The sequence below is a fragment of the Acyrthosiphon pisum genome, chromosome X (genome assembly GCF_005508785.2).
Source record: "Acyrthosiphon pisum isolate AL4f chromosome X, pea_aphid_22Mar2018_4r6ur, whole genome shotgun sequence".
Taxonomy (NCBI): Eukaryota; Metazoa; Arthropoda; class Insecta; order Hemiptera; family Aphididae; genus Acyrthosiphon; species Acyrthosiphon pisum.
Window position 1 is genome coordinate 69045765 of NC_042493.1, and position 27918 is coordinate 69073682.

At 27.7% G+C, this 27918-nt stretch overlaps 1 protein-coding gene across 2 annotated transcripts in view; it reads right to left on the bottom strand.

Moving 5' to 3' along the window:
- The window catches only part of LOC100166280 (myosin-VIIa), a 146262-nt gene that overhangs the window by 79211 nt on the left and 39133 nt on the right, over positions 1-27918 (bottom strand). For both annotated transcript variants that reach the window (XM_008183632.3, XM_003240377.4), the window contains exon 2: positions 14545-14642. In XM_008183632.3, coding sequence (XP_008181854.1) covers positions 14545-14642 — 98 coding nt within the window. The remainder of the gene's footprint in view (positions 1-14544; positions 14643-27918) is intronic.

Consider the following 27918-nt stretch of genomic DNA (forward strand, 5'->3'; position numbering starts at 1 on the left):
TAAAAAATAATTTATTTGATAATTTAAAATAACATAACAATTAATTAAAATGAATGCAGCAAGATTAAATTTTTAACTAACAATGTACGTATAAATTCATACATTTTTTTACATTCCTTGTCTATATGAAAGAAAATATGTCACAAAAATACTTTATAACTAATAGGATAGTGAGACAAAAAATGTAAAAAGGAAAATATTTTGCCCTCCCCTTGACAAATTCCTGCGGACGCACTTGGTATTAACCTTAATAAGTAAAATATATTATATAGATATTAGTTAAACATATTTATAAAGGCATTTTGGTCGTATAAATAATAAAGCTCCAGGGCATTAAGAAAAATATATCTCTATACATAATAGTATCTAAAATTATAAATAATGATAGGAAAAGAATATTTAACGAATTTACTGTAGTCGAAACTAGAAAGATTTTTCGTGGTTAGTGAATAAATTGATATTGCATACTTTAAAGTTAACATGACATATTTCAACTTAAAATATGTTTATCATATGGTTATTGGTAATTTTTAATGCTAAATTACAGTTCACTTTCACGAATAATTTTAAAAATTATTTATTTATTAAACACCACTTGCTTCGGTCGATAACTAAAGCTTAGGTATATGAAACACATTCAAATCACTTATCATGCCTCTAAAAGCTTGTCTGTAAACAAAGTAAAATACAATCGCATATTATATGACCAAAAGCCTGTTAAAATCATTACCCTCCCGAATGGTATCAAAAAAAGAGTGAGTTACCATTCACGTTCAATCCATACACTGATTAAAATAAACATCAATAATATAAAATAGAGTTTAAGTGCATTAAACTGACAGCCGAAAATGTTTTTCCGACAGTTCAAAGTCGACAATTTCTCAGTAAGCGCCTGAAGTCCTGAGTAAGGTATTGTATTGTTACAACGATGTACATAGTTTCTATTGTATTATAATGGTATATGTCTGAAGCTACGTCAATATACAATAATAAAAATATAACGACTTCTTTCGTTTTTCTGCACATATATGTATATATTATATACTTATGTTTATATTATAGTTATATAATATATTCACCTCAGTTATAAAAATGACCTTATTTAATTTACACTTTATAGTTTATTCATAAATCATCGGTCGTGAAAAAATAATGAAAATAACGAATTTTATATTAATGGACTCGGGCTGGGAAAGTACAATGTTCACCACTTGTCAGATCGGTTCGACATTAAATTTTGATACCCACTACAAATGCAGGGTTTCAAGAAGTTTTAAATTTATTGTTAAAATATTGAAACGGAGCACAATGGTGTTGTAATTTTTAATATAAATTACAAAACGCGAACAATGCACCTATACTATATTATATTATAGGTGCAGTGTTCGCGTTACAATGTACCGTATTTGCACTTAATTTGCTAAATGAAAAATTAACAACCGAATTACCTAAGTGAACGGAATGGCTTAACATTTTAACATTAGTTAATGACATTATAACGATAAAAGTTTAATCACTTAAAGTATAAAGTCTATACCTATATTATAACTAACATCATACTATTTCAATCTAAATAATATGTTCGTATTGTATAATTTATTGATCTATATTATGCAACTATGCAAGCTAAAAATTGTAGGGTTAAAAATATTTAACTTAAAATAAATTTCAGGACACGTTTTCTTTAATTTATTGAACCATTTATTTTTATATTGCAACAAATATTTTCTCATGAAAATAATTTGATGTAGTGTTCCATTTTTTTAAATTTAATTATGGAACTCAGAAAAAATAAAACTATAAAAACGTTAGTTCATTAAACGAAAACTGCAAATATAATTTTATATATATGTGTGAGTGTCGACTTTAAATAATAACTTTTTCAGAAAAAATGTACCATCAACCGAAACTTTCAGTAAACTACATTATTTATTGCATACATTTATTACATTGAAAACTTTTCTAAATAACACTAGAAATTCGTGTTCATGCCGGCTAAAATTTTTGACAAATGTTCACGTAGGATCTATTGGTAAAAACATTTAAAAATATTTTTGAAGTTATTGTGTTTATGTGTCGAACTGAAAATAAATCTTTATTTTTTTTTAAAACGCATTTTTTAAACATAAACCTGAAATCCTGTGATTTAAAAGATCATGATTCATGCATGAATTGTCTTTAAATAAAATAAAACAATATTCAACAATTCGAGTGAATGCTATTGATAATAGGTACTTATCTATATTTAATAATTCATGATTTGTATTTTATTATGTACACATAAACGATCGTTTAGGTTACTTCAAACACAACATTATAATTTAAGGAGTCTAATTATTGTAGAGTGCCCAGACGTTCTGTTTTTTAGTCAAGCGCCCTTGTGTCCTGACAATAGCTAAAAACACGGTAAACATGTCTCTTTGATGAAAAAAAATCCTGTATAATTCATTAATGTCTTGTAATTATTTTTAATCCAAAGTGTTGTTTTAATATGAAAATAATGAGGACCTATACAATAGTGTTAGATTATAATTGTTTTACTTTTCCTCAAACAAATTTTTCATAATTTTCAAAACTTAATTTTAGCTAGTACAATAATTAATAATATTCAAAATTTTTTTATTAAATTTGTATTCTTAGAATAACATATCTATATAATTCCAATTAGATACATTTTATAATATACTAATAATTATATACAATAAGTATAGGTAGTCATTGTAAGTGGTTGGCTAAATTAATTAGATTAGCTCGAACTAGTGAATAAAATAATTGAATTATTTATAATTGCTTATATAGTAGAAAAATAGGTTTGGTAATTTAGATATTAAGATAAGGTGCAAAATTACGTCATGTTATGAAAAATTGTTTTTTTATTTTACTACAAGGGTGCTAAATAAAAGATTTCGTTTATTTTATTTTGAAAATCTAAGCATATTATACACGTCCAAAGAGTCTGTGATTATTTTAAAACCGGCGTTATGCGTTATAATACACGATAGTGATTACAATTTGATTTTAACGTAGGTACTCATGTTGTATGCGTGCAATTAAAATTGAAGTGCAATCGATTAATCGAGGCTTAATATATAATTCACGAGACAACTACAGACGGCCGTCCAAGTATATAAATTATTCGATTGTAAACAGCAGCATTTAAATAAACGACGTGCCGTAACCTAAAGAAACGGATAAAAGCTGAAAAGCATTAAATATGAACTTTTTAAAGTACCTATTTTAAAAATACTTTGAAAACGTTGAATGATTGATTTCATTTAACTTATTTTTAACTCTAAGTTGAAAACCATTTTGATTTTAAACTTTACGAGTCAAATACAAAATAAATACTTACTATTCTTTGACTATTAATTTGTTAACGTTGACTTAACATCATAATTTATTTTCCAACCTTTGTAGAAATAGCTTTATGCATAAACATCGAAGTTGGAAGTTGACAGTTCTTTATAAAGTTCATAAGCGTTCATCGTTTTGACAAACTGAGTTAATTCGCAATGGTGCACAATATTATAATATTATATTATACTTAATAATATCACTATATCTACATAATACTCGACTCATTTATAATATAAGCGACATTTTAATAAATGTAATAAATCGTGATGGTATTTATCAATCAACTCTTTTAGAGAAATAACATACTCCTTTGGGGTGTAAAATTATACATTTTTTAGCGCTATGAATATATTCTGAAAATAATGTAAGAACTTTGTTGTTTCATTAAAATGGCCAAATATTCAATAAGAAAATCAGGTAAATAATGTAACCGGTTGAAAATTATCATCCATAATATAATGATAAAATATACTGTACGTATATGTATACGTAGTACATATTCGTATAAAAAAATTGAAAAATTAATTTGTTTCAAATCGAGACCGATTGCGTTTTCAATTATTTCGTGGCTTATAATTACAGTATAAACGAACGCAATACGTTATGATATCAATAGAAACCAAGAGAAACGAAAATTTTATCATCAACAACGAAGATGAGTGATCGTTAAAACTAAAAAAAAAATAATTTTATTCATATAAAATACTACGCACGTAGGATAATAAAAATTAATATTTCTCGCTACACAAGAGAAAACGATATTACATTTATCACCGATGTCATAGCCATAATATTATTAAATAATATATATACATAGTATAAACCTATATTATATACATAGTGTACCTAAGCCATGCGATCACGCAACCACTTTGTCGTAGGTAGTAGGTACCTAGGTCGTATCGCGTGTCAGCTATCCTCGGTGTTATTATTATTTTTAAATTTTAATCGTACTAGCGTCGATGAGCGAAGAAAATGTAAAAATAATATAAGTCGAGCGCATTCAACCATCTATGTTGCAAAAGGTATATATTGTCGGAACGATTTCGGGGCGGACTGGCGGGCGCCCCCGTGCGAGACTTGCCGAGGGTGGCGGCCGCTGCCGAACGTGATGAGTCATCGCGGCGGACAGCCAGATCGGCTGCACGGGGTTCATTCCACCCCCTAGGCGGTGGTGGCAGTGGAGGTGGCAGAATGTACAACGATAATAACATAATAGATCGATATTGACCCCCTTTCCACACGCGGAGATGAAAGGGAAAAAATGTTCCTGTTTCGCGTATGTGTATATTTATATAATATGCATATTATACAGACCTAAACAGGACGCGCGACTGTCATCCGACAAACGATGTTCATTACTTCGCGACGATTTATTCATCGACACACGTCAATTATATATGTAACCGAGTTATTATATATACAGTAGCTGTCGTAAAAAAAAATTATTATAAGTGCGTTGAATTGCAAAATATCATATTATATTATATAGTACGCCAATATATATAAACCAAACCTTCGGCAGGATTTGTCAAATGTACGAAAACAATAATGATCGTGAAGACTTATACCCCTTTCAAATATTACCAAAGCTTCCTCTCCACACCCCTGGAATAAAAAATTTAATCGAAAATTCCACTACTCACGAGCGTTTATAGTGTCAATTTATACTTGAGTGACTGTGTGATAGATAGTTATTATAATATACGGTACATAATCATAGCAATATAATGTCGAATATCGAATATCGAAACAAGATCAGAAGGTTAGAACAAATTTGGAAAAACCATAAACTATTGAACAACATTTGACTTGCTTAAAATTATAAGATGATAGGTAGGTATCAACGATAGAGCTCGCATGTTAATTTACATAGGTACCTAATAATTATTGTATAGTCAAGTCGCGATAACTCGAAAACCTTCATAACTTGAATTTTTTCTTGCCTCTTGAAGTGTAGGCATATTATATATAAGACATAAGTTGTATTTGAAAATATAACTCAAAAAATCTTAAGTCAAATTTATCTATTCTCAACTCTATTTTTTTATACCTATCACGTACGATGGCTCCAAAGTTTTTAAATTATTTAATGTTTTAAGATTATTTATTTTAAATTTTTTTCGCAAATTACACTGCAGGTATATACGCACTATATACATTTTTTTTGTACGATCGTTAATATAAAATACTTCAATATAATGCAGTATGATATATTATTATAATAATTGTAAATATATCTAACGCAGATTAAACACGTCCTGCGAAAAATCTCAACAGGCTCATTGATTTATTTTTCACGATAACTATATTATACAATATAACATAAGCATAAGCACATGATTTATTAGGTCATCGCGATAAATAATTCGTGTATAAACAGCTTTTGAAATGTATATATATTATATAATATATATAATGTGTAATGGTACTAGTACCGTCGATATCACAAAACAAAAACTGTTAGTGGAAGATTTCTTCCTCCCGAAAACGTGGTATTAAACCGATCGACTAAACTGATGGTTCGGAGATAAGTTTAAGTGCGTCTTCTATATGGTACCACAGTTCAAGCCGTACGATAACTATTATTACTAGACATGAAAAAAATGAGTTTAAAATACGCTATATTTAAAATAATATTTTATTGCTACAATCGCGAACGTTGTGAAACTAATTACAGCTAATAATATATTAACACGTGTTTTATATAGTATCCACGTGTTGAAGTTTCATTCGCTGCTTGTTTGATAAATATATAATGTAGAACGAAGTTTAAATTGTTGTTATATGTTCACCACGATCACCTACAAATACTTTTTTCATAAATAATTAATGTGTAAGCACGACAGCTTGCGCAAAAAGTCTCTCGATAACGATCATATTGCAATTCAAAACTTTTTTACTTATTTCGTCCATTTTATTTAAAAATTAATAAACCATAATTGCATATGTAAACATTGCAATTATTTATTATGCTTATGCAAAATACAGTTGGATAAAAAAAATATTTATCAATATTTGTTTCAAAATTTTCAGAATAAAATATATCGATAACAAAAAATGTATAACTATCAACAAGGCTTATAGCAATTTTATTGTAATAATTACTAACGATATTGTTGAGTTAAATTCTTTATATAATTTTGAAATTACTAGGGAATCCGTTACGTCCTGGTGGTGAAATTCGGTGGTACGGGGTTGCCCCAGCAAAGGTTTCAGTTAACAAATTTTAAATATGTTTTCCCAATATTCCATAATGGGCTATATCAGTTATTAGATAATTAGTAATTACCTATTTTTAATTTAATTGTAAAATAAATATATTAATGTGAGTGTCATGGTACCATAAAGTTCATTGCGAAGAACAATCTAAAAAATAATGGTACCTAATAGGAATTTTGACTTTTGAACAGCATAAATTTATATATTGTTTACATGTTCTTAATTTATTTCTATTGACAATTTTGTATAATTATATTATTATTTGTGGAAAATTCTTGAAAAACAAAAATTTTAATTCTCAATATATTTTCATAGTGGGTGTTTATAAGAACAAAATAGTTTACAAATTGGTGAAATCGACATGGTTTATTTAAAGTAGATAGGTAGGTACACAATACAGGGTGGTAAAACATTTTTTCTTGTTTTTCTGTGTTAACTTACTTAATGGAAACATAAAAATTACAATTTTTTATAATTTTTGGAACTGGGGCCAACAAAACATGGTTGCGGCACTGAATGGAATTATACGTATTTACATATTCGTCTACAGTATACATTCACAGGATTACCTATAAAAAAATATGTTTCGTAAGTAATTCATAGATAGTAAATTGCTCATTTTATTAAAGTTATCAACTGATCCAAACACTCGTGTTTATTAATATTAGGTATAGGTATGAACATATTGGATTCGGATCCAAGCCTGACAATGAAATACAAATATTAAATATATTATTGGTTTTACAATGGTTTTTCATTCAATATTTTTATGGTTAATAAAAAAAGCTCATATAATATATTGTTCAAGCCTTAAACGACCACTTATCGGGTTGTTATACCATGGACTTAAATAAGAGTAGAAATAATCTTGTAACTTTGTGGAAATTCCACATTAAACGTCAAGAAAATTGAATGAAAAACGAAAACTGTCATAAACGTTTATGAATTATTGCTTTCAAATTTACATAATAATAATATATTAAACGAGAAATAATAACCCATAAATACATTGAAACGTCTTGAATATACCTAAAAATCTATCTCCACCAATCTAGACAAAAAAACACATATCTAGTTAAAATAAAATGAGCACCGACATAGTATATTAATATTATTATGTCAATAGGTCCTAAATGTACATAATATTATATTTCTGAAGTTTGTTTAGGGTAAATTATAAGTGTGAAGTGCTATAGTATCGATTTCTTTATAACTAGGTGCCACATAGGATGCATAAAGAATATATGTATTATAGAAATAAATAATGCATAATAACATACATATTACATTATAAATTATAATATTTATAAATTTGGTTAAATTATAAATTTATAAACACAATTTATATATTCAATATTCAATATTCATAGCAGATATGCATAAAAGCTGCGATAAAAGCTTTGAGATATGATAATAAGAGGACGAAGGTTAATTCGAGCACGTTAAGGCAGCATAAATATTTAATCGATTATTTCGTGGAGCGTAAATTGAAAATATAATCAACTAATAATAAATGTATATACGCGTGTAGGTGTGCAATAGTTCAGACATTATTAATAAAATGAAAAAGAACACTACGCATAATCACTGAAAAGTGTGTTTAATATATTACAATTAGTATAGACTATAATATAATATAATATTATTGCATATTAATATTGCATTTATACCAAAATACCTAATTAACAGCAGCGTATGTGTACATGAATAACGACTCAATAATATTATTATTAATATCATACTGATAATTGATAATGATAATGAATATAAGTAATGATGTTTATAATTGAATTGAAAAACTTTTTTCTATATGCGTTATAATACGGATAATAAAATATTATCATTTATTAATAATTAGGTAACTTTAATTTATATATTTATTAAAAATAGCACAGCCCATATGATACGGTGGCGTATACATAACTCAAGCCCTCCAAATTCAAAAGACTATATAGTAACGCCTTTATTTAAGTATACAATTATATATAAGGTGATTCACCAAGCATACTAATACTCTTGTATTTCTTTAGTAATATTGTATTATGGGATTTAAGAGGGCTGCCGCAGATGAAAAAAAATAAGGTTAGGGAATAATAGAGATAACTTTGAATATTTTTTTTCAGCTGTGACTTCCAAGAAAAAATATGATATTTTTGTATTTATATTATTCATTATGACACATTTAATAATGGGAATATTCAAAATCGCCTCGATCATTCCGAGTCAAACTTGTTGATCAATCATAATCGTTTTTCAAAATTAAAATCTGTCAAACCAAATTCTTCCAGTTTTATCTAGCTTATTGGTCTAAAAGTCAGTCCCCTCCAGCCCCATTAAGGTTTATTTTATGATACGAAATTTAAAAATATTGAAAAACATCATAATAAACAAAAATTAATGTTTAGATTGGTCAAATCTATATTAGTTTTGATTTTTGACAAAACCTGCTGCAGGCCCCTTAGACCATATTTTCTATTATTTTGATTTCTTATACAATTTTTTAAGAAACATCCTGTGCAATGTGGCGATACAAACTATTTCTTTTTTTTTCAAATAAGAACCAATCTTTGTGCCTAGGTACTGTAAATTTTTAATCCAAAGATTTTTTTTTAAATGTTGATGTATCTAAATCGACATTTGAACAAGTAGTTTTTATGTATACAGTATATATTATATAATAAGGATAATAGTGTTTTTAAAATTTGTTTTACAAACATATAAAACAGATTATTATGATATATTTGATTCGAGAGTTTTTATACTCAGACATTTTTACAAATTATAATACATGACAATATATAAATATTAAATGCACGATAACTTACACAAAGTACACAATGTCAAAAAACTCAAAAACTACTCGGTCGAATCTTAATTTAGATACCTACATCGACATTTTCGAAAAATGCATATAAAATGTCATATATTAACTCTAAAATACATGTTATTGGAATTTTGTTTGTTTTATGTGGACACATGTTTTTACCACTGAAATTGATCGGTATAATGCCCTCTTAACAAGTTATGATTCATGAATAATAAATTCAAGGCTCGCAAACGTTAAGTTTTTATTGACAAAAAAAGATTGAAATTTGTAAATGTTATTATAGCGGAAAGCGACGATCAAAAATAATTAAATACCACAAAACAAAACATAACGATTAACAAAATATATTATATACCATTAAGCAAAACATAACGGAAAACTTAATTTATAGAATATCATTAAACGAAAAATTAACACTATTTTAAATAGCGATAAACGATAAACTTGTATAACGTTACAGTTCTAAATAACGATGAACCAAAAACTTGGATAACGTATTAATTCTAAATATCAATAAACGCAAAAGTTGAATAACGTTTTAGTTCTAAATAACGATAAACACAAAAATTGTGTAACGTTTTAATTGTAATTAACATAAAATGGATTTTTTTTCAAATGCCCTGATAATAATATTATGCAATATATACATTTGTTTACGAATATGAACAAAATATATAGTACATTTTTAAGCTTTTTCTAAAAAACCATTATTTCATAAAATCTCTTGTTTTTTTTAAAATCTGACCTCCAAATCTCTCAACAATATGCAAAAATGTACAATGCAGTACACACAGTATATTATTGAACAGCACATTATCGAATGACAAAATATATTTATTACATCCAAGCGTGTAAGTCTCAGATTATTTACGTCGATCAAAACGTTAAAAATTCGTATAAGTTTTCACTCAACTATAATTCTCTGTTAGGTATATGCTTACGAAAACATACAAAAATTGATTGCATTAAGTTCAAACACTTTAAACTAACTTTATCTGATGGCGAACAAATTTTGGTGATTACGTCTAAAGTGTTGGAATAGTACCTACGACGTGTACGGTAGATTTGTCAATATATTGTACGCGTACCTTTAAGGCTATAATATACGTCACTGATACGTGTTGATACAATTTAAGTTTAATATTATTTAATTTTTAAGTTTGTTCGAATAAATCGAAAATAATGTCATCTCGTGATGTATTTACAGGTATTGATACATACCGTGTATTTGCGTATAATGAATACATGATGCGTGATAATCTATATAAAGCAAATGCAGGGTGATTAATTTAATACTAAATATTGACAGTAAACAATGGTTATCTCAAAAAAAAATTAACATTTTAGAAATATTAATTTTTGTTTACTTATATTGGATTCAAACAATAGTCTGGCCGTTATTTATTATTCTGTAAGATTTTAGTTTATTATAATGGTGTGTGGGCATATCATTACAATTATACAACAATATTTTTGAAATTATTATCTAATTTTTATCATAGAAAAAATAGGAGTCAGTATGGGTATGCTTGGTGAATCATAAACAATCTTATCATACGACATACACTGTACATAGCATGTGTCAGGTAGGTATAATAGTTTATAACAGTAGGTAACATAATTTTTATTACTTTTTAATGATTTTTAATGCATTTAAATTTATTTTTTGTTAATTACGAGTATATACCTATATTATATGAATAAATAGTAGTGACTTATTATTAAAATCATACGACCCAAAATAAAAATTAAAATATACAACAATACCTATTTCTACATTTTTTAATAAAACCGCCACTAAATGCTATACTTTGTCGATTTCGTTTAGGATTTTTGTTTAAAAAATTATATTAAGTAAACGACGACATAGTTAGGGGTTACTTCTAATTTCTATACACCACCCCTCTCCCCCAAGATCGTACAATTTTCATAGAGAATAACAAAACCAGCGTGATAAATTTCACTTGCAATTTATTTATAATTAAAATGTATGTATTTTTATATTATTTTGTGTAGTTCGGGTAAATAGGCAATAGCATAGAACGCATAATGAACAGTAATCGTTGAACCCGTGATAAAACGTAATAGAGGACATTCCACACTGCACAATGTTATTTAGTTATTACTTTATTATCATAGAATATAAATTGTACAATTTTATCAATTATACGTAGTATATTTTTTTTTCATCTTACCACTTATCATTGTTAATGCAATATGCGTAGGTATACGCGAAACGACCTACTTTAAACCCGTAATATAATAATAATAAATTATATTTTATGATACAAACTGACTAGTCGAAATTAGTGAAAAAAACGTCACACGTTAAAGTGGTTTAGAATTGAACGGGAGCTGTTACTACTTACGATATACGTACTGTATATAATACATACTACGGATATTATAACGTAGATCGATACTCGATAGCAACCATCTATATCTCCCCCGCTCGCAAACGCTTGTATCTTAGACACAAATATTCGCAGACGTTATGAAATCATGATGCCGCGTTGACGGAAATTAAATTTTAAATACGATGATACAACATATTATACTGACAAAATTAGATTTATAACCAAAGCGGAATAAACCAGGTAACGAAAACGAGATTAAAGAAATAAGCGCCCCCTTGTAAAATGGTTTTATATTAAAAACAGCAACTATGAGCGCGTAAATATGTGGGAATGAAGGTCCAAAACGACTTATACGGCTGACAAAAAAAAAAATACTGATATTCGTTCTAAATCTGATATTGAGTTAGTATTTCAAAATGTTGTATATTTTTTATATTTTGGTTACTTTTCATAAATTACTTATTTACAATGGTCCGACAATTGTCCAAGATCCAACTACTGTGAAACCATTGATAACAGTAATACTATATTATATTATAGAGAACAAATAACAATAAAAACATGATTTTTACATGGAACAACTGGGCATGATAACTAAATATCCTAATCGTTAACTACTAAAATTTCTAAAATTTCCTATAAAAATGTCAAAATAAAATAATATTTTAAACTCTATAGGTACACCTAGTTGTTTATATTTTAAATCTCTTACTAGCATATTGTATAATATACTGCTTTAGCCTATATATATATATATATATTGTATAAATCTGTTTATGATTTAACAGTAGCATGCAAACATTGTTGGCACTATAACAACGGAAAAATTGAAATCCCGCGTCAGACCAGGAATAGTGGTAAACCCGCAGATAGAAAACTAGAAGAGGATATTTAGGAGATTACTTTTCAGAATTGTACATGATATACTGGGTGATTCTTTTACAAACAACACTCATTATTTCAAAAAGTGTAAATTTTTTTGGAAATATTTTTTTACATAGTTTAAAGCTTATAAAACAACGTTTTATTTTTTTATCATTATAATTTTTTTTAATAACAACATAAGGTTTTAATTTTATATTCCAAAGCAGAATATTTTTCTTAGTATTTCGATACATGAAAATCGAATTTGGAGCGAGTAGTTTATGAGTTATACCTAAGTATTTAAAGTTTAGATGAGCAGAGTGGAGTAGTACGGGGTTAACCCGCGAATTTTTTGTCCACTTCACCGCTCATCAAACTTTGAATATTTATAACATGTTTCAATACAAAGTTTACCAAATATATCCAAATTATTGCCTTTAGATTTATCATATTATAATCGATGTCTCATGTTCACTATAAAACCATCTTAAGTGGCCTTTCCATAGGTTTTTTTGCTACTGATAATTATAATCGTCATTGCACCCTGCCAACAATAATACGTCGTATTGTAAAGACACATAATAGAGTTACAAATACAGTATGCGCATTGCATATTATATTCGAAACATTACGGTATTAATGTACACTTTTAAACAATATAATATGAGTATTCGCATAGTGGTGTAATTGAAGAAAAAAACAGCGACTGCGCATCGCAGATTAAAACCATCAGACGGATTTAATTAAAAGTCGTTATGCGAATCGCATCAATTACGATGAAACGATAGATGAAAAAACACACACGGAACATACAGAGTGACTCAAAAAGCATGCTCTTCTTTTATTCAAATTCTGATATTTGGAATTTGTGTGTTCATTTAAAATGATCATATTATCAAATACTTAGATTTGTATGCAATGTGAGATCGTTATGAATTTCTTTTGTCCACCATTTTGTGTTATAAATTAGCAAAAAAATAGTAGATGCATCTAAATCAAAATTTAAATTAGTAATTGTTGAGTCTCTTTTAAATTGGTTTAAAAATATATATAAAACAGATGTAATATTTAGTCAAATACTCTATAGTACTCATTAGACTCGCACAATTTTCACACAATATAAAACTGTACTTAATACATTTATATTAAATTATTAAAACAATTTTAAAATTATGTTGTCCTTGTACAATCCAAACTTGTTATCATGGACTATCATCCTTAATCCTTATGATTTAAAGTAATTACACAGAAACTATTTTTACTTATATAGATTTATATTTCAACATTTTCAAAATATGATCTTATAAAAATGTACAATAAAAAGCACGTTTTTTTCGTTTGAAAAATTAGTTTGTTTCACCATAAGATACTCTTTTAATAGTAGGTATAAATATTCTAAGTATTTGAAAATAAGACCTTAAACTTCCACTATAAACATTTAGAATTTGAGAAATCATATTATTAAACTATTATTATTCCCCTACATCACTCTGTAGGTAAATCATTTAAACTCTGGTTAACACCGCAAAAACATATAATGAACGTATATATATATATGTAATTAAAAAATCTGTGTTTTGTATTTAATATATTATCATATAGATACGTCCTTAATGGGGGTTCAAATGCTCCGATTTGAATACAACACACCGCACCACACCACACCGATCAATGTTGGATTTATAAATTTAATATTTAATATTGATACGTATATTATATAATAAACATGTTTTCACGTTTCCCCATTAAGTTAACACAATCCCATCCTGTATATATCCCGTCGAATAGTTTGTACCTACCTAATCCAAACGATTTGAACTCAGATTGTATTTTCATGAACTCATTTTAATATCATACTTTCATTTGAATCATTAGAAAAATAATCATTTTTTTCATGACAAATAATAAAAAGGATACGTATATGTGATTATCTGAGTATCTTTTTTGCAAATTTCGGTTTATAACGTCCTCGTCTATGTCTGATATGGATGTCATATCTGGCACGCCGCAACTTCCTGTAAAAAAAAAAATACTAATGTATTCCTAATCACAATAATTAACATAATTTTTTCGTTCAATGCATATTATTATATATTATGATACTCTAATCTTTAAATATTATATTAAATGCTAATAAGAATACAAATATTTTATATTAAACATTGTAACAATTTAAAACATTACACAACTACACAAATTACTTATTTTGGTGTACTAATTTATTATTCATTGAACATGCGATTCGTTAATTTGTACCCATTGTATGATGTAGGTATAGAAACAATAAATCAACAATTACATTTTTCCCCGTTGATCTTAATTCATATCTATTTTGTTTATACATCATCTAATTAAACTGAAATATTATATACTCATTTTTACATTTATCTAATCATTGCCAGCTTAATTATTCCATTTTTCGACTATTATTATTATTGCTTTTTTTTACTGAATTTACTGCCGGTATTATTACAAACGAACTAATGATGGGTACCTATACATAAAACTATTATTACAAATTCTGCACATGTATATTTTAATTATAAAGGGCTCAGCCCGTAAATTCTTAATAAATAAATAAATAATAAATAAATTATGATTACATACATTCATTATGTTTATGGTCCGTACGAATATTATAATTGTTCGATCGTAGCAGTATAATATTACAATAACAATAAAAAATAATTAGTAAAGGCAATACTCAAAGAGTGAGACTTTTTGTTCAGGTTTGTGACTCTGTATGTTTATTTTTTTCGTCTCAATGCATAAAAAATACTTACTAATTTCATAGAAAAAAATACTACACCATAATAATACAATATTAATGAACAATAATTTTGTGCTTTGCTTTGTAGCATATCATATTAATATGAAGTTAACTTCAAATATATATTTGATTAAATATATAATATTAATTTTTTAATTACAATAGGTACCTACCTATTCAATAAGCATACATTTCGCGTTTCAATAATTTATATTGTACTATATTCTCCAATGATAAAGCATATTATTATACTAGCCTCCAGGGGTTCTTTTTTGCAATGGTAAACGTTGATTTCAATAACAATTTGACTTTATTCCCGAAGGCAAATTTATTTTGGACGATTGTTGACAGTAGTGACATACTAAAGTAGTTTACAACGAATGAAAATAAATCGATAAATATTATTATACGTCATATTACATATAGTTGTTGTAAATTCAAACACGCAGAACAATACTTTGTGTAAATAAGAATGAAGACAAACAAAATCTCAATAAAAGATAACAATAAAAATGTATTTTTCGATATTATTTGATATGATTTTTCGAATATTAATTTAACATATTTCATATATTTTATTTAGAAAGTGCACATTTTGTGTTTTTACAGCAAATTGAATGCGTATGTAACTGTAGATATAAATAATATTTAAAGGGTTTTGTTATGCATTAAATGTGCAATTTTCGTGATCATAACATAATATTTTAATTTACTCGAAAATTGAAATACATATACGCATGTATTATATTGTATTAATGATATTCAAACGAACAAATGCATAAAATTACAATTCTTTTATATCAGGTAAATAGTGAAATATAAAAATCACATCTAACGATACTAACACATGTCGATGTACTTGAGATGTTAGGCCAGCTCTCGATTGTTCGATAATATGGACAGTGGACACGGTGTTATTTGGTATGTCAAGAACGAAAATCACAAAACTACAAAACAAATCATCAAGAACAATAATAGCCACTGCGGTATAAAAGCTTCTTGTATATAGATAACGTGTTACGTGAAATGGACCAACTCCCCATAAAAACAATGTCTCAGTTTGTCTCATAGTCTTAGTTTGACAACTAGCGTATATCGTACTGGATTAAAAATGAATTTAGAAAAAACGTTCACGATGATGTCGCAATAAGATCTGAAATCCGTTGAAAAAACGATGGTCTGGTGTAGTACATATGGTAGGCTATAAACTCGGTTATAAAGTATAGTATGTATGATGTATGACTTTAATATATGAAATAGGTCCTTAATAATACATCATAATAATAATAAAAATGTAAAAAGATGGGCATTAAATAGTTAATAAGTAAATTTTCTAGATAAACAAGTTAGATTTTTCTTGTTAAAAGTATTACTGTTATACATTTCTATAAGTAAATATAATCATAATTAATTAGGCAATAAATTATTTTTTGTTTGTTCACTCTGTAAGTACAATATAAATACCTACAATTTAGTTTTCATCGTACTGATGAGTAATATAATAACATGGACCATATAACTGTTGTTTAAATCGAATTTATCATCACTATAAATATTGCCTGTTCCAAAAATAAATAAAAACTTTGATATATCATATTATATATAATATTATTAAAATTATGTTATAATTCCAACAGCATATCCTATTTTTTTTTTAAATATTTACAGCTCACAATGACCAGCAAAAAGCTGTGCTTTAGTGTATTTTAGTGCAATGAGACGGATCAACATTTGATTGTGGTCGACCATACTAGTTTTTCTTCGTTTTTTATTATACTTATATTGAGAGACATAATATAATATATATGTATGAAATTATAAATGTGAATTATATTATATATTTATTTGCCATATTAGGACGAAAAACGATATTGAAATAAAGAATAATATAGGTAGTTATCTATATAATATAGATATAATAATTTGTATTTGTATGGCGATAAATAAATAAATAAAGCTGTTGCGAGGGAGAGGGAAGCTATAGCTTATATGCCTCCCACGTTTTCTATTAATCAATATTAGGGGGGGACTCTAGACTCTAGTCATCCCCCTCCCCTAAAAAAAAGTCGACCAATTAGTGCTTAGCTAAAAATAATAGAATCGTTCAGATTCAAACAGCACGCGTTCCGTAATCGTGATTTACGCAGCGATCCGTAGATCAAAAATCGAACGCAAACGTAATAATCGTGGTACGATACGAATCGACACGACGGAAAACGTCGCGAGTACGGTTTTAATGTATTATATGCGATACATCATTATGGACGATGTCGTGACGGAAAACCCATATTTGCTGCCTTGACACTGCGAGTAAACGTTTCCGGTCAACCGTGGTTGACAAGTAGTCGGCTGTTGTTGCCATTGACGCGTGTACACAACCAATTTAGTGGAGATTTATTGAAAACTATTTATTATATTATGTATTATAGGTAGGTTCCTATGCAATGAGTATCTACTACCACCTTCGTATTTCGAATAGAACACAACGTGTTACGAACACACGAGAGGACGGCGTGACATTTAAACCAGGCCGCCAATAAACACGATTTCAGGGTAAGTCGTCAATGCACCCCATAAACCAAAAATGTTGAATGTAGACCACGACTTAAAATTATGTTGCGGACCAATTCTACTTTTGTGTAACCAATTCGTAGCAATTTGTAACGAAAATTTTAGAATTTTGTATTAAAAACTCAAATTTTAAACGCAGGCGCTGTAACGACGTCTGGGATCAGTCAACATGAAGAATCAGCTGCAGTCACCAGGTCATTATTTATAAGATAAAATTTGTGGACACAGTTCTGTAATAAGACATACTAATTTATTGCATGAGTGAAGTCAATATAAATTATTTTCTGATTTGTGTTTGATATCGATAATTTATTCAGGCCGTTTCTCCGAAATTTTTCCCAGAAAACAGTCATTAGGTACCTATTTTGTAAACCTTTATAAAAATGCTTTTTATTTATTATTTGCTCGCTTACTGAGGGCAACGGCCAACGACTAATATTGTTCACAAGAAAGTAGTATTTTTAACCAAACCCTGTCCTGTACCTATTAGTAAGAAGTTCTTATTACTTAATGAAGATTAGTTTTTTTGTATTTTTCAACCAAATCCATGAATTTTCTACAAAGTAGTTTTTAATTTATATTTATTTGTATATTTAAACGAGCCTTGTTGGCAGAAGGGGCAGTCAAAATGTAACATAATGTAACAAATAAAATATATTAGGTTTAATTAAAATTAGAATACATTTATTACTTCCCAGACAGCAATTTTTTGTTTAATAATATTATTATAACATTATAATAATGAATAATATTAGTATAACGTTATTATAATACTATTATAATATTATCATTACAAAATGCTGTCTGGGTTACAGTTAATTTACAAATTTGTGAATGTGTCATATTATTCACATAATTATTTGAGTCATAACTTAGATTAATGATTATAGATACATATTTAAATAAACTTATATATCACTTATATTGAGTCAATAATTACCACATAATTATAAGTCATATATATAATTAATACAAATCGTAAAAATAGTAATGATTATAATGATAAGGACAAGTCAAAATATAATCATCCAAAATTCTAAAATATAAATTTTAAATCAATCAAATCTAATCAATTCTACATTTATTTTTTTTTTTTGTCAAAATCCCCAAAAAATTGAGCCACGTTTTCTACATAATCATCCATAGATGGTTCATTCTTTTTATATTTTCTAATTATATTTTGCGTAGGTACAGTACAGTCGCGTCGTACAGTCACGGAACGTTTGGTTTAAAAATATTTAATTTTATTCCCTAGCGGAATTTGCAAATTCATTTTTGTGCCAGTATATTGTTTTGACTACCTTTTTTACATGTATATTTTTCCAGGCGGAATTTACTATAGACCTTATTTTTACCTGTTCACTACACCCCAAAATGAATTATCCCCCTCAAAAAGAAGTGTTTAATGGGTGCTATAACAGCTCATCCCACATTTTTGTGTACCTACCTTATTATACACGGCACTGGGTCATCGTCGGTAGTGACCCGTAAAATGCTACCTATAGTAGAAGAAAAAAGGCAAAGTTTTAATCGATCTATATAATATTATTTATATATACTTTATCAGAGACATTTTTATTATTGTACGCATTTAGTTTTTGTTTGTAAAGGAAAATATGATGGGTAGGTATAGTTATGTATTATTTTTACGATATTGTACGTATTATAAGAGGGGCATAAAAATAATCGTAACTGATAAAACCATTTTGATCTATACTAATTACTATGTAATATTCAATGAGTCATAACTCACAATCGACGGAGATACGGAGTAAGAAAACGTGCTCTTGAACAAATTTCGTGATAATGCGACGATCTAAAATGTTCTAAACAAGGCCGCATTAACCTAAGTAGAAAAGGAGCATTTTCCCCAGAACGCAAATTTTGAGGTGTGATGAAATTTAAACTAAAAAAATTAGATGTTACAATAATTGTTTATAAATAGTTTATTTTTCTGAACAGTTTAATTATTATGAAATTTTAAAAATTATTTTATAAATATTAATCATAGTTTTAATAAGAATAATAATAAGCTGTAATAAGCTTTAATAAGAACATTTTATGTTCTTAAATAATTTATATACTTTATTTGTTTTGTGCTGTAGGGAGAGGGAATGTCAAAAATAGTTTGCTCCGTTGGTGATTAGCCCTTAATCTGAATCTGTTTCTGACTTGGATTAAAAAAAATATATTATAAATACAAGTACTTTAATATTTCTAAAAAATTATTAGTGGCTTTATTTATAAAAGTATTTTTTTTTAAGAAATTGTTTAATTTAGAAGATACATTTTAATATTAAATGAAAAATGATCTGATTTATAATATTTTCTTGTTTAAGTAAAATAGATATATTTCTCTTGTACACTTCAAGTTATTTTAATATTATTTATCAGCAATCCTTTAATCGATTATCGCTCAATATATCTAAAAGTGTAAATTAATTAAATATTTATGAACATTATACAATTTACCGCATGATACTATTTGCAAGCGTGGAAAGAATTTGTTGTTAGAATATTTTCTATACCACGTAGGTATGAGTACTAAGTAAATATGAAAATATTAAATATTACAGTGAGCAAAATAATTTCCTTTAATACTATATAATGAAATATTTATGTTACATTTCAACTATTTAAAAAAAATAAGCGTATATTATTATTATATAAATTCTTAGCTCCAGCCCTTTATAATATGGAACACTTTAATTTTCGGACATAAACTAAGATTTATTTATTCGATATTAATTTTTAACGCGTGAAAATATTTAACAGCGGCAAAGCGCATACAATACAAATTGTATTTTAATATTGAAAACGATATTGACGTTACTTGGATTATTATTACGACACGACGAATAAACGAGTCTCGATTCGTTTGTAGACGACTAAGACACAAGATACATGCATAATATTATATTGTGTCACAATAGAAATGCAATTAATGTCAAAACGTTAATTATACATTTATACACTCTGGGAACTATATATAGTTAAGGCAAATTGAACTATCGACCCGAAGTCCGAGAGGGGTCCGAGGGCTGCAGAGTAATAATATTCCGGTACGCGCCGAAACCGTGCACGCGCATAATATAATAATAGTGATAATAACACTCCCCTGCAATAATATAATAATATCTATAATAATATTAAACGCGTAATCATTGGTATCGCCACAAACACTTGAGCCGCCCATATAAAATACCCGATTCATCGCATGTAGGAAAAACAATTATTATCCGCTCATTAAACCGCATCGTATATTTGTTATACGATGCGATGTACTTACCCAGTTTCAAACGTTTCACTTCAATTGAAACGAATTGTGGTTAATTCGATTCATCACGGCCGGGGTCTCATAGTCTCATTGGTGCAAATAGAAGGGGGGCTTGAGGGGACCCCTCTGCCAAGTTTCTATCAAATAATTACTGAGAAAATATCATTATTTTCTGCAGTTATTAAGAAATTAAACCCGATAAATAAAATATAAAATTGTATAAATTTTAAATTTAAATTTTTTGGTAGGTACAGTATTTATATACATGTATGGGTGACAATAATATATCATTGTGTTGTCAGTAGAAAATGTGGTGGGAGAATAATCCATAAGTGAAAAATTAGTTTTAGGTGGTGCTAATTATTTGAATGATATTTAATTTTGCATTTTTATTATCATAAAAATTGTAGTGCATTTTTTGATGTCTTAGGATATGCGAGCATTTTACGATTTACTTTTGTTTTTTGTAGTGCGCTGTGTAACGAGGGTGTGCAATGTACGTTGTTGTAAAATATGTATTGTTTCAATAAAAACCAGTATGTCGGTAAAGGTACATAGTATAGTCAGACAGTATCCAACGTATATAGTAGATATTTTGCAGTTAGGCTTACGCTGACCACCGTTTTCATATCTACAAATAATTTAAAAGACTATAAAAATACTCCTTATTTAGTGTAATTATTATTTTAAACTGTCTTCTGGAAAAATATTCACCATTGTAATACACGTTTTTGTTGTATAAGTTTTTGAAATGTAAGAAGTAAATTTTTAAACGCATTATTTGATTTTTCAGAGCATACAAATCACAGCACCAATCATATTATATACCTAGTATAATGATAACTATAACAATTTCATAGTATGTATACTATATAAAGTATACACTATGCAGGAATACATCTAATATTATGGTCATGTGCGTTTGGTTTTTTTTTGTCGAAGTCCATATTTTACACACACGCGACACACGTGTATTAAAAGAGCAAAGAAAAATCTGTCAACAATATCGCATGGTGTCGAACGAACTGACACTGCAGCAGCGCACGTGTTCGGTATGTATATCATATTATAATATATTATGAGTATATAATGCGCTCTCTATATATTATACAGAGTGATTCACCTGCCAACTTGTCCACACCCGTTTTCTTCAATAATAATAAATTTATTCAAATTGCTGTAATTTTTTCAATTCCTAAGTATAGTCAAAACAATCGTTTTTTCCAATGCTTTAATGTTTTATACTGTTAATGAATGTCTTGTGGCTATATTAAAACCTCTTTTCTTCATATGATAATCACCCTTTTTTCCCTATAAATTGTTAATCGTTACCTAATCATTGTTAAAGTGACTTTTTTTAAAATCGAGTTATTTAATTTTGTGGAAGTAGTAAGTACTAACTAACGAAAATAGGTCCATAATGATGGACTGATAAGTGGTATGGAATACAATATGGAGGCTGTGATTATATAATTTAACCTAGTAACTAATAATAGTTCATCAACATTTTATAATTTGTAAAAATTTTCCTAGTATAGTACAATATTTATAAAATTATAACATTTAATATTAGGTACCTATATCTATTTCATATTTTTGTAAAACATTTTTTAAGATCTATAATCCTTGGCATATAGAAATTGATATGTACATTGTACAGTTTTTTTTTTAATATTCAAAACATTATTTCTCATTTTTCTATGACAGTACATAAAATATAAAATATAAAATCAGATTTTACCAATTTCGTTTAGTTACTGGAATATTTCCTGGTTCACAACGAACGAATCACCCTGTTCACGGAATACTAGCAGAGCGTGCTCATAACAGTGCAAAATTTTGATTTGAAAAAGCGTGCTTTTGGGACGTTATACACTTCTTTTTATACAAACGAGAACCTCCTTTTATTTCTGTGAATCATTTAGCAAATATGTTAACATTTTAAAGAAGAAAAAAGTCATCTGCTCGTAGCAGTATCTCTTTGTGCACTATATTATATATTGTCTTAATACAGATAATCCGATACTTTGGCTCATTCGGCAAGCCGAACATAACGTTCTAGTCGAACGCGTACCTAATAATAATATAATGACACTGCTGGAAATTGTCCAGATTAACACCACGTGTTTTTTGTAGTCTGAAACACGTATAGTTTATAGTGTATATAATAATTAATAAGAAATAATACGAAAATAAAGATTTAGGGAAAATAAAACCCCAACATTGTGAGAGTTTGGATTTTCTTATATTTTTTAGTGTTCTCTGCTGGACAGATATAAGAGATGTAAACAAATGCTCCAGCGTAGAATGCTCACAAAAGCACATTTTAGGGTTGATGGGATATTTTATGCATACATCATAATCTAATTTGAGATATTTTTGTAATTTTTCCAATTTTTTTATAATGTGTTTTAACTGTTAAGTAAACTACAATTTTTTATTGTAGATGTATTAAGCAACATAAAATATTTCGCACATATATTAACTGTTAGGTATTGCTTTATAAAAAATATAAAAAATATTTTCATAGCCATGTACAAAAATATATTAGGTACATAAATGATTTTTTAATTTATTTTATCAATTATTTTAAGTATATTTTATAAGGAATATTTCAAGAGGTGCATAAATTAATGTTATTTAAGCTTTTTAAGGATATAATAAAAGTCATATGGTGTCGTAAATAATTATAATGTTGGGATTATATTATAGTGTAAAAGGACATGTAGTAAAAACGTCTTATTTCGTATGTAGCTAAAATATATGCAAACGCGTCTTCTCAGTTATCTTCGTATAAAACCCTTCATCCCTTCGTCGTCCGACCGAACGATGAAAATAATTATTATTATTATAACGAACGAACGTCGACGTCGTCGGTTGTCACTCGTCTGAAACACTGAACATAATATATACGTACACCATATATACATACAAGTATAGCACACAGAACATTGCGCCGTGGTTAAAACTGCACTTCGTCTTCCGCATAGAACGCGCGTAATGCAACGACAGTGACGATTTTTAATTTCAACTAAAAAAAATATGCACTAGGTACTCCGACAGTGATGATATGTCGCTGAAAGCTCTGGTCGGAAATTTTCACCAATCGTAGCCCCATCGCAGCTTTGTTTTTCTTTCTTGATTACAAAACGATATATTATAATAATATATACACAATAATAATGATGTCGGAAAAGAGTCCATGGAAATAAATTCACTCCATATTTTTAAGGTAAAAAGTCCACAAAAAATAAAAGTCCATGTTGAGGACATCGAAAATAATGTGCCATAAAAATATGTATATTACATTATGTATAATAAAACATTTTATAAATACAATATTTAAGTATGCTTAACCACATAAAAAATATGCACAACAATCGATTTACCAAGTGTAGCTACATACACTAAGCCCAACATAGGAACTGTTTTACTAAAGTACAGTTTACTCTTTATAATGCTAAGTACTTACACATTAACATATTTATACATTTATCTATAAATAGATTCTATAACAAGCAACTTCTATATTATAGATTAATAGAAAACAATTTTAATTTAAGTTGCTATCAATAAAAAAATCTTAATTTGTTAATTTGTCTTAAACTATACCAAAACGTCCACTAAAATCAAACATTAAAATAACCATAAGTTTTTTTCGTACAGGGTGAAATTTTTTCGGTGCAGTTTTTCCTGTAAGCATTTTTCTGTGTAAATTTCTTTCTTACAATAACTTTTCTTTACCGCAATTCATACACAAAACAATAATCTATAATATATTTTAGTGAGTGAAAAGAGTTTTGCAACAGAAGTTGTGGCATCAAAAGTCGAGCGACAAAACAAAGACGTAAAAAAAAACTACAAAACTAAAAACGTCGATGTTGGCGAACGTTACGTTTATTTATTAGGTGAAAATTCTTATTTGGTTTACCACACACGAAAATACCAAAACTTTAGTAATTCTATTTTAACGATTTGTTTTTTTTGTTTTTTTTTTAATAATACTGCTAATCTGTCGTCAAAAAGTTATCCAAAATTGAAACTGCAATTTTACAATAAGGTAGCCTATGTTTAACTGCAACATTAATTTTAAAATAAATAATAATATAATAATATATTAGTTTATGGGTTCACCCATTGAATTAGAAACGATTTTTATCATAGTGTAATAATTTTATATATGAATGGACTCAAATGAAAACAAACTTAAGAATTATGTTTCGAATTCATTAAATGATTTATATTTTTTGAAAGATAGGATGAATAAAACAAAAAAAAAACATTTTATTCTTAAATGAATATAAGTTTAATTTAACAATCTAATAATGAAACGTAAAATTAATAATAACATAATATATTTTAAATCTTATTACAGTATGTACCAGCTACCTAGGTAGTTGGTAAAAATAAAACGTTATCTTATTTGTAGATGTTTTGTTAAAAATGTAAAATATGAGTATAATAAGATGTACTTAATTAAATTTATATAGAGGCCGTACAGATTGTATTGGAAGAATAATAAAAGCATCATAGGTTATGGGTAATGTGTTTTAAAAGTAGGTACATACCTACTTTACTTAGTTTAGACCACCGTTGTATAAGCAATAAAATTTACAATAACTTGCTATTGAAGCGTTATGTATAGCGTTATGAAGTAGTATATACGTACACAGTCATAAATAACTGATTCATGTTACATATATTACTTGAATTTCAATCAAGATTGATTGTTAAAAGTTTTGACTTAATTTTTATTTTAACTGGTATTAGAGCGCCCCGCCTTGATATTTGATAATATTATGACGGCACAAACTGCAATTATAAAGTGGCAGCACATCAAACGTGTGTATTGATACAAGTACTTTGAAGTATTGCATAATATAAACAACATTTTGAGAGATTTGCAGGGTAAATATGTGGCATACCTTTATACATGAGTATTACACGAAAACATAAATATAAAATAAGCCGTCAAACGTCTAATGAACGCTTTGAACGTTTTAATAGGTTTTATCAAGAGATATATGCGTATACGTAAGACAAAATACATTCCCAAATGTCCGCGTCGTCCTACAACTACCGTTAAACAACACATATGGTACACGTAAAATTAAGTAGATTTTAAATATAGAAAAGACATTTTGTTTATTGCTTTATACACAGTGTTATTATACTGCGCCATATATTTTACACAGTTTAGGTGCTACGGAAACTGCAGTACATCGAAACCAGAACCTGGTATAGGTTAATCGTTAGGCCGGATATGATAAATATAAATACGATTTCTTGGCTAAGTTTTTTATTTGTTTAACAACATTATTATCCTTAAGAGTAGGATCGTAAATTGAGAGCAAGATATATTTACAACCATAATACACTGATTGGCTACGTATAGTTTTATTGTTTTTCATCAAAAACCAGTATTAGAATACCTAGCGTGAAATTTGGTACATTTAAATCACTTACGTGTAGACGCTACAGAGCACAATTTGTATCCACACATTATTTTAGTGGGACCGGGACTCGAAAATTATTGTTTATAACCAGCGCATAAACAATACAGTAATTCGGTAATAATTAGCCAAGTATATTCAACCCAGCGCAACTGAGACGTTAAACCATAACGTTATAATCATATTTAAACCCGATTTTGAGTTGAATGTCTGCTGATTATTTCACAGATAATATATAATATATAATAAAATATTAACTGTTTATAGAGCTATCACTCGATCGCTACCTGTTGACAATAAGACTACAAGTTCGGATGACTATAGTAACGTTAAACATTTTTACGTTAAATTTTAAGGCTTATAAACTTTTACCAATTATAATATGAATTAAATTCGTATCACTCTTTTTTACAAAAGAAAAACATAGTCTCTTTCCACGAGTATTTTTCGATTTATTTTTACGTTCTCTCAATTTTTGAACAAGTTTTTCAAAGCGTACTTATATTGTGGAGGCTAAGAGGAGTTCAAGTCTCCTAGAGATATATTTATATATATATATAATATAATTTTAAGATATATTTTCGTCTAAGTAAAATAGTTATTCCATCACCCCGGACTGTATTACTCCCCTCAATTCCAACCTCTATTTCTTTTTGATGTACGACAAAAGCTTAAATGTGCAATATAAATTCAAAAAGCCTGTAGTCATAAAAGCGTTAAAATTTCAAAAAAATTAGGCATATAACTCTACCTCCACACGATTTTACTAAAAAGAGAGATAGACAAGTGAATAGGTACTGCTCTGCTTGGTGAAAATTCCAAGTGTCTACGGTTTTTATTTTTTGAATTACAACTAAATATCCATGATTGGAGTTCATTAATTTACCGATATCGTAAACATTTTTAATGCAAACGCTCATAAAAAATTAATGTTACTTTCCAGTAAACTTTTTTTTTTTTTGAAGCATACAAACTTATGTGGGATCTTTTATTATATTTTCTAATGCCATCTATGAAAAAAAAATTGTTATACAATTTCTAACTGAAAGATAATTTGCAAATTTTTGTGATTTTGAAGAATTTCGTCAAATTTTAACTTCGGTCAATTATAAAAATTTACTGTGAATTTTCGCACAACTTTTTTTAATAACACTAAAAAACTTATGCCTTATGTTGTAAATAATTGTAATTCGGGAGAAAAATATCGATTAAATGTCGTC